Source organism: Sinocyclocheilus rhinocerous, unplaced genomic scaffold (genome assembly GCF_001515625.1).
Source record: "Sinocyclocheilus rhinocerous isolate Xijiao unplaced genomic scaffold, SAMN03320098_v1.1 scaffold1876, whole genome shotgun sequence".
Lineage (NCBI taxonomy): Eukaryota > Metazoa > Chordata > Actinopteri > Cypriniformes > Cyprinidae > Sinocyclocheilus > Sinocyclocheilus rhinocerous.
Window position 1 is genome coordinate 490,674 of NW_015628411.1, and position 9,809 is coordinate 500,482.

General features: G+C 35.3%; 1 protein-coding gene across 1 annotated transcript in view; it reads left to right on the top strand.

Moving 5' to 3' along the window:
• LOC107737826 (26S protease regulatory subunit 6B-like) overlaps positions 1-727 on the top strand; it is a 7,348-nt gene extending 6,621 nt beyond the window's left edge. The window contains exon 10 of the mRNA XM_016549460.1: positions 501-727. Within this exon, the coding sequence (XP_016404946.1) occupies positions 501-659 (159 nt within the window). The 3' untranslated portion in view covers positions 660-727. The remainder of the gene's footprint in view (positions 1-500) is intronic.
• Positions 728-9,809: the final 9,082 nt, after the last annotated feature.

A 9,809-nucleotide genomic window follows, 5' to 3' on the forward strand; every position in this document is an offset into this window, starting at 1 on the left:
CGCTGTGTTTTGTTGTGAAAGCGAAACTACTTTGTTTGTTCTTCCAAAAGAGGATGATATCTGCTTCGTCATGCCTAGAGCTGATCCGTGCTGGTCGCTGAGGAAATACTTCAACTTCGCGCTGAGTCCAGCCCGGGGTCGTCACATGGTTGCCGCAGGCATCACAGTATGGTGAGGGGCGTAACATTTCCGTCACACGCTTGAGGAATTCGACCAATCACAACGCACTGGATAGCTGGCCAATCAGAGCACACCTCGCTTTTTCAGACCGATGAGCTTTGTAAAAATCGACGCGTTTCAGAAAGGCGGGGCATAGAGGAGAAACAATGATGTACAGTATGTGGAAAATAATGTGTTTTTTGAACCTTAAACCGCATAAACACATTTCATTACACCAAATACACAAAATAATGTTCTTTTTAGCAATATCATATGACCCCTTTAACATAAATAGCCTTATTTGTGTATTTGTTTTTATTTGTGATCTGAATTTCTTCAAGCATATGTTTTCTGTAAAGATGAACTCTGTTTTTTTGTGTCTGCAGGCTGGTATGCTGGCTGTGCGTGAAAACCGTTACATTGTGCTGGCTAAGGACTTTGAGAAGGCTTACAAGACTGTTATCAAGAAAGATGAGCAGGAACACGAGTTCTACAAGTAGAATATACATAGACTAGATATCGGCATTAGCATTTACCCTGTTTATTTCAGCCTTTATTTGTACGTACAGTGTAATATTGAGGACATAACACTTGAACCTTGATTTAAATCTTCAGGGTTTACACTGCTTGTACTGGGACTTTCAGATTCACATTATATAAAGTATGAATGGATAATCAAACATGTACATCTGGTGAGCATTTTATGTATTCTGTTCAATGTCTCCTCAAAGACAACCATTAAAATATTTTCCATAATGACTCTAAATAAAGATGTTTTTGATAACAACCCTGATGTATGCTGGCAGATAATGCTTTCTGTGTGTTTCTTCACAGAAATTAAAGGGAGATTTCACCCTGCAGGTACTGGTACTTATTTTCAAAAGGTAATTGTTGATACAGGACACATTAATGTTAATTCATGTCTGTCAAGACCGATGCAAAATGCGTACATCTGTTGAGGCTTTTTGACCTTTAATGACCTCGACCTAGAAACAAAACAAAATGGTAGGATTAAATCATAAATATATACATAATACATAATTGTTTGGAATACAAAATAATGTCTGAAGTGAAAATCATAACATTTCAGCAATAATTTAAATGCCAAAACAATCATGAAAATTAATGAAACTGCAAGAAAAAAAAAATAATCTGAAGGTAATATGCAAAAATATCAAACCATTGTAGAAACTGTAATATACCAAATTCCATATAAAAATTTCTGAGTTTGTAAATTGATGAAAAGCTAATTATTAAATCTTAATGTTATATTTAAAAATAAAATCAAAACAAAAAATTATTTAAATACAATTATAAAAAAACGGATTACATATAATTAGCTACTACCCAGCACTGCGTTTAATTATAAAGCACGTGATGTTTGTGAGAAACCTTGTTCTGAGAATGCAATTAAACTTTTTTCAAACCAAACCTTGTTTTGATTCACAAGCATTTCAGTCTCCATTTGTATTACTGACTTTCACCACAAGATGGAGTCTGGTAATAAATAAAATGTGCCTAGATGCTCTCAGTATTACGGAAGTCTTAAGAGGCCATGGATTATGATTATTTTTCTTTCTTGTTTTCTCGTGATCACGACTTAATTATCTCGTGATCTCGACATAAGTTAGCACTGCGTTTAATTATAAAGCACGTGATGTTTGTGAGAAACCTTGTTCTGAGAATGCAATTAAAGTTTTTTCAAACCAAACCTTGTTTTGATTCACAAGCATTTCAGTCTCCATTTGTATTACTGACTTTCACCACAAGATGGAGTCTGGTAATAAATCAAATGTGCCTAGATGCTCTCAGTATTACGGAAGTCTTAAGAGGCCATGGATTATGATTATTTTTCTTTCTTGTTTTCTCGTGATCACGACTTAATTATCTCGTGATCTCGACATAAGTTAAAAAAATTTTTTTTTTTTTTACAATGATTGTTTAAACTGCGTCGTGAGTCTACTGTTGCAGAGAACCATCTTTTAGAGCTGCTTGGATTCAACTCACTTTATTATCCTTATTCGTTTGAAATAAAATGATATATAATTTGTTTGTGATTTTTAGTCTTGTAGGATATGCTGTGATCTCGTGTACGCACGCTTTGGATGCTGTTTGAGAAGAGTATTTATGTGTGAGTGTGTAGGCTATATGTGTGGTTTCCTACAAAGAAATGTAGAAAATACAAAAGATTACAACACTGTATATAACATCACCTAATTAAATTAGCATATACACATTTTTACATATATAAATCACATTTCTTATCAACCTACATATACCCCGGTTTCACAGACAAGGCCTAAGCCTAAAATCACGACTTAATTATCTCGTGATCTCGACATAAGTTTAAAAAAAAATTTTTTTTTTTACAATGATTGTTTAAACACAATGCGTCGTGAGTCTACTGTTGCAGAGAACCATCTTTTAGAGCTGCTTGGATTCAACTCACTTTATTATCCTTATTCGTTTGAAATAAAATGATATATAATTTGTTTGTGATTTTTAGTCTTGTAGGATATGCTGTGATATCGTGTACGCACGCTTTGGATGCTGTTTGAGAAGAGTATTTATGTGTGAGTGTGTAGGCTATATGTGTGGTTTCCTACAAAGAAATGTAGAAAATACAAAAGATTACAACACTGTATATAACATCACCTAATTAAATTAGCATATACACATTTTTACATATATAAATCACATTTCTTATCAACCTACATATACCCCGGTTTCACAGACAAGGCCTAAGCCTAAAATGTAAGTCTGAGCTGTTTCAACTGAAAGAAACTTGCACTGAGTGATCATAAAATATGTCATTGCCCTTGTTTTGTCTCAAGATGTACACCAGTAATGCTTTTTCTAAGGCACATTTATAAACAATTACTTAAATGTCCTAATTGAAATATGGCCTAATCCTGGCTTAGTCTATAAACCCTGTCTGTGAAACCAGGCCTTAATGGTTAACAATAAAGATTAAAAATAAGGACAAGATGCACATTAAATAAGCCGTTGAAGCGCGTCCTAGATAAACAACATCCCCGCTTATTAACTAAAAATAATGTACTTCAAAGATGCACAAATAAAGATATAGGTGCAAACACAAAATACAGTGAGGTCAACCTTGGTTTTAATAAGCAGTTAGTTTATCACACGGAACCTGGTGTGATAACTGTGATGAGTCATGCATCTATAGCACAAACAGACAAATAATCATATTGATTCAAGCATTACATGTATGAGTTAGTTAAATGTCAGTAATGAACAATACTGCACAAATTATAGCGATCACGAAGAAGGTCCTAATTCTGTCCCAAACGCGGACAGTAAAGTGGATATACAGTAACACCCCATCTGTTATATTCAGTTCTGTACTGCCACCTGTTGGCGCAGTTGTGTAACTTAGAGAACAACTTTTGATATGTCGAGATCACGAGAAAACAAGAAAGAAAAATATTAATAATGCATGGCCATCCTTTTAGGACTTTCGTACACTTTTGTGCAGTACAGTTCACTTATCGGTGCCCACAGTCATTTATCTTATGATTGCCAAATGTAGGCTAATCAAGCCACCATTGTCTCGTACATTCAGGTTTGTCTGAACGACAACAGGTTCAACAGGTCTGGACAGTTTTAGGACAGATCTGCGAAAGATTGTATTGCATTTATTGTGTCGCCGCCTTTGCCTTTAACTACAAATCTGCTCTTTATTGTCAATTATAAAATAGCTTAGATTGGCTTTTAGGTGTATTTTAGTTAATGCAATTTTTAAAATAATTATCACCCAGTTATTTGAAGTTATTTTGTCCTTTATATGCTCAGTCCTGTTGCACAACTTTATTTATTTGTATGCTGCTGTTTTCATCAGTTTATCAGTTGGCAGAAGTTTATCAGTTATAGACTTGGTTGGATTATGATCTAACCTACACTTTATTATGTCCAACTAATATGTGTGTTTGGACTTTGACTGTGACAGTGACTTTGTTTGCACCTTATTTTGGAATGGTGTTGAAATGATTATAGATAAATGATTACCTAATTCAGATGATGTTCTTAAATCCACTATTTTAATTTGCTGATGTCCTTTTGTCACAGACTAATATGTTTACAAGTACGTAAAAATGTGTCTACCAATCATCCTGAGGTGACAACAGAAGTTTGAAGACTCTGTTTTGTTTAAAAAAACATAAAGGATTTACAGGACAAACTCAATTTTGAGGTAATAAAGCATCGTGCCCGGCTTGTAATTTGATGTGTGGTCCTGTTAATGGGTGTTATATGACCAGTTTCTATTTTTAAGTTTGTTTTGGGTGGAGTCACGAGGAGGAATGTCAAATTAATCATTTCAAACAAGTAATTCTTACAATATATTCATGCGTCCAATTTTAAAATATAAATGTTCTCAATTAGTTTTGCAAAATCGAGTGAACTCGGTTGAAGTAGTTGCTCTTTATTGCTTTCATTTGTAATGTTTACTCATTTCATCTGAAACAGACGAAGCTGGTGAAGATGGTTAGCTATATCAACGTGTATGACACTTAACACATAGAAACAGATTTACAGATGGTGAAATGAAACGTGTTACAGCACCCCCAGTATCCTCTACGCAAAAAAAAAAAGAGAAATGCCCTAATGTGCGCGCACATTCGCTCACTACAGCACAGCACAGCACAGCACAGCAGCGTGAGCACGCATCACTTCCTGTGCATGCTGGGGCGCTTTCAACTCCGACAGGACAGCCGTTGGAGTCGACGAAGTCATATAAATAGACAGGAGTAACGGAATATCTGAGTGAATAGTCCACCAAACTCTCCGAGTTTCATCAGGTAAGTTCTAAAGTCTCATTTCAAGGTCTTTTTTCCTCATTTGACCTGTGTAGAAGTGTAATCTCCCCACCTTTGGGAGGGTTAGTGAGTATGTGAGGAGCCCCAGTTGTGCTAGCCTGCTGTAGCTAACCGTACTGGCTCTGTGACGGTGGGCGGCTCAGCATCGTTTCCTCTCAAGTTGAACTAAAACAAAACCCCATGTTTATGGGGAAACTGATTTTTTGCGTTTTAGAGGCGTTATAATGACATCTACAGCATCAGCCTCAGCGGTCATTGTGTTTTATTATATCCAGCTGTGACTGCAGTTTTCTCTTATGACACATTATTTTTATTTTTAAATGTTTTTTTTTTTAATTATTATTATTATTATTTTTTTTTTTTACTTTTGACAAAAACTAAACTATCACTGCACAACATCGTTAAGAATATATTATTATTATTATTATGGTTACCGGTATTTCTTTTGTTGTTATTGATGCAAAGTAGTTTTTCGATCGAAACGTCACGTTATTTTCATCTTTGTATTGGATTGTGAAATTGTTAGGCTACACAGAATCGGACTCTTTTTTTTATATGAATGATTGCATAAATCTTACATGGTAATACTTCCCAGGTGATAAAAGTACACTTCCATAATGTACTTAAAGTGCTCTATTTTCACGCACTAATTTTGTACTTAATATACTAAAAATGATTCTTTAGTACTTATGTATTTAGTTACCACTTGTAGTACACTTGAACGCATCTTACATACACTAGTGGATGAAAACGTACTACAAGTGGTAACTAAATGCATTTTTTTTAAATACAGAGATAATATGTTAAAGGGGTCATATGATGCTGCTAAAAAGAACATTATTTTGTGTATTTGGTGTAATGAACTGTGTTTATGAGGTTTAAAGTTCAAAAAACACATTATTTTCCACATACTGTACATTATTGTTTCTCCTCTATGCCCCGCCTTTTTGAAACGCGTCGATTTTTACAAAGCTCATCGGTCTGAAAAGCGAGGTGTGCTCTGATTGGCCAGCTATCCAGTGCGTTGTGATTGGCCGAATACCTCAAGCGTGAGACGGAAATGTTACGCCCCTCACATACTGTGATGCCGTGTCCAGCTGGAGCGACGAGACATAAACATTAATACCCATTACAAACCAGGCATTTGTTGCATCCAGTGGGGACATAATTACGGAGTATAATGACTTATACTGTCTTTTTACGTTAAAATAGACTGTGCGTTAAAATAGACCAAGTACATTATGGAAGTGCACTTTTTTTCACCTGGGTTTACATAAGGTTCAGTTTGTTAACATTAGTTAACAATACTTCTAAAGCATTTATTAATCTTAGTTAATTTCAACATTTTCTTATACATTATTAAAATCAAAAGTTGCATCTGTTCATTTTTTTAATGGGTCTGAGCTAAAAAGAACTAACAATAGGTACATTTTTATTAACTAATGTTAAGAAAGATTAATAAATATTGTAGCATGTATTGCTTATTGTTAGTGAATGCATTAACTAATGAGACCTTTTTGTAAAGTGTTGCCAAGTACATTACATAAGTTACTTTACATGTGAATACTTTCGTTGGGTGTTATTCTTTAGGATCAATGAATTAGGACCAAATGGTGGCATTGATTGATAGGCCTGATACAAAAAAAAAAAGAATTATAAAAGTTATATTATTCATTTATTCACATTATGATTATTAGTATATTCATAATATAGAATATTACATTATTGTCTGTGTAATGTTTGGCAGTGTTTTCCATTACTACAGAAATGTGAGAGTAACGGTACTGTGTGCTTACATATTTACATGCTATTGTTTCAGTTAGTTTGCAGTTACATTTTTTATTATTGTCTATTTTAACAGAAAAAGACTTAAATAATAGTGTTCATCAAATTATTGCTTTGTTTTTATAAGTTTTAGTAAGTAACCAATGTTGTTTTGTCCAATCTTTGCATTTTGCTTAGTACTAGTGTGCTGGTTTCATTTATCTGGCAAATCTGGTTTTGGGTTTCTCAGGATTTTGCAGCTTAATGTCACCAAACTTAAAGTAAATTTAGAACAACTGGTTCTGCAATTCAGGTCAGGCAGTACAGGATCTGTTTATCAAGCACCTGTGTTCGGGACAGTTCACCCTGATGGCTCTGTTTTCACCTTTTGCCATGCAAATTCATTGTATTTTGCAGTGTAGAAACCTTTTGCATAAATAATTGGTTGATAGTTTGCCTTTGGCAGAACGGTTTAGGTAAATTTCACAGTGAACAGATTAAATTTGGCTATTTAAACACTTCTTGGAAGGCATCATGAAGAATGAAATTGCTTTGAAGTAGGAGTGGGCAATATGGGGAAAATATCATATCACATTTTTTTATCACAATTCTTTGTCATGTTGGTTTTACTATTTTTCAAGTTGACTGAGCAGTACAGCCAAACTAATTTTTAAAAACAAAGCCTTACAAGGTAACATAATATAAAATAAAAAAGAATGGCAGACATTTAGGCCAAAGTGGGCAAAGATTAAAATCTTTGTCATTATTTTATCTTTGTTACTAAAAAATAAGAACAAAGATACACATTACAAATACACATAAAATACAAATAAAACAAATTTATTTTTTAGGTACAGTAGTTGTATTTAGCAGTAGTATTCAAGAAATTGAATGAACAAATATAAAAATAAAACACTATATACACCTCACTGTATAAATTATACATTGATTCGTATTAAAGCAACTGTAATAAAGTTCTTTAGTCAAGAGCAGTGAATTATTTTTTTTCTTTGTATTTTGTTGTTTTATTAACATTAAAGGGAGAGTTCACCCAAAAATGAAAATTCTGCCATCATTTACTCTCAAGTTTTTAAACCTCAATGAGTTTCTTTCTTCTGTTGAACATAAGTTATTTTGAAGAATGTGGGTAACCAAACAGTTGATGATCCCCAGTGACTTCCATAGTATTTTTTTTTCTCGTAATATCAAACTAAATGGGGACCAGCAACTGTTTGGTTACCCACATTCTTTAAAATATATTTTTTTTGTGTTCAGCACAAAAAGTTAATTAATACTGGTGTAGGACAACATGAGAGTGAGTAAATAATATCAGAATTGTAATTTTTGTGTGAACGATCCCTTTAACGACAAGCGGCAGCATGTTTAGTAGTCTGCTGTCGCTTTAAGAGCTGCACGCATCTAATATACAGGCGCAAATGTTTTTCTGTTTACTGTTTACTTCCACTTTAGACATAACCAAGTGTGTTGATATGTAAACCTTGTGTGTTTTTTTGACAGTATTAGCGCAATCAGACGCGAAAGATAACTCAGTCCAGTATCAGGCGCTGTTAGACAGGCTGCCCGCACTTCAGATGTACATGTTCAGAAAAAGCGCATGTCAGAACAGCACGCAAATGAAATGTTTAACCGGCAAGGCTTTAAAGCACATGCAAATAATGTAATTTTGTGATTGCAAATAAGTGCAGTGTCCCGTGAGTGTAACTCTACCGCTGAGTTAACATTTGATGTGAATGTATGCTGTCAAAAGATCTCTGGGATAAAGTGGTGAACAGGCACAAGGCTGTCAAAAAATAAATAAAAAAATGTGTATACAAAAAAGTAGGGGTGCTCCGATTGATCGGCTACCGATCACTATCGGACGATAATCACGTTGGGATGATCGATCGGCGGTCTCTAAAAAGGCCGATCTCAAAAAACCTGCAATGCTGAAAAAGCATTTTCAGTGAAAATGTTTGGATTTGAAATCAAAATAATGGATAAATGTTGTGTTTGTGGTAAACAGCCACGGATCAGTAGCGGACTCCTGTGTGAAAGCACAGTCCGTGCTGCTTCCCCTCTCACAAGAGTCACCTAAGAGGGGAATTCCCCCCATTTTCAAAAATGAAATTCAGGCCCTGAATAATTGTCTAAAAATCCTGATTGGAGTATCACTATAAATAGTTATAAATAATAAAAAGAAGTCTTTAAAAAGATCGGTATCGGTATCGGCAGATACTGTTTTCTGTGATCGGCGATCGGTGATCGGCCTCAAAAATCCTGATCGGAACACCCCTACAAAAAAGGTATTTGGTACAACACAGACCCTCCCTGGATCAGGATGTTGCTCCAACCTGGATGAAAGAGCCAGGAGGAAACTGGTCAGAGAGGCGACCAAGAGGCCTACAGCAACTCTGAAGCAGCTGCAGGAATTTGACAAAGAGTGGTCATTGCATGAGGGACTGGAGCACTTGTCAGGATAGAAGGAAAAATGGATGGGGCAAAATACTGTCAAATTCTTGAGGAAAATCTGCTGCCCTCTGCCAGAAAGTTGTCAATGGGAAAAAGGTTTACCTTCCAACATGACAATGACCCAAAGCACACAGCAGAACTGAGCACACAGTGGTTGAAGGAGAAAAAGGTAAATGTCCTTGCATGGCCTAGTCAGAGCCCAGACTAAAACCCCACTGAAAATCTGTGGAATGACTTGAAGACTGCAGTCCACCAACCGTCACCATCAAATTTAACTGAACTTAAGCAGTTCTGCAGAGAAGAGTGGGCAAATATGGCAAAGTCTAGATGTGCAAAGTTAGTAGAGAGAAATCCCAACAGACTAGGGTAGGCAACGTCGGTCCTGGAGTGCCGATGTCCTGCAGAGTTTAGCTCTAACCCTAATCAAACACACCTGAACAAGCTAATTAAGGTCTTCAGGATTACTAAGGCCATGTCCACACGTACAGGGGTATTTTTATAAACAGAGTTTTTCCTTCCGTTTTAAAAAAAATCTTCGTCCACATGAAAACGCAAATGCATGCTATGAAGCACTGTCAA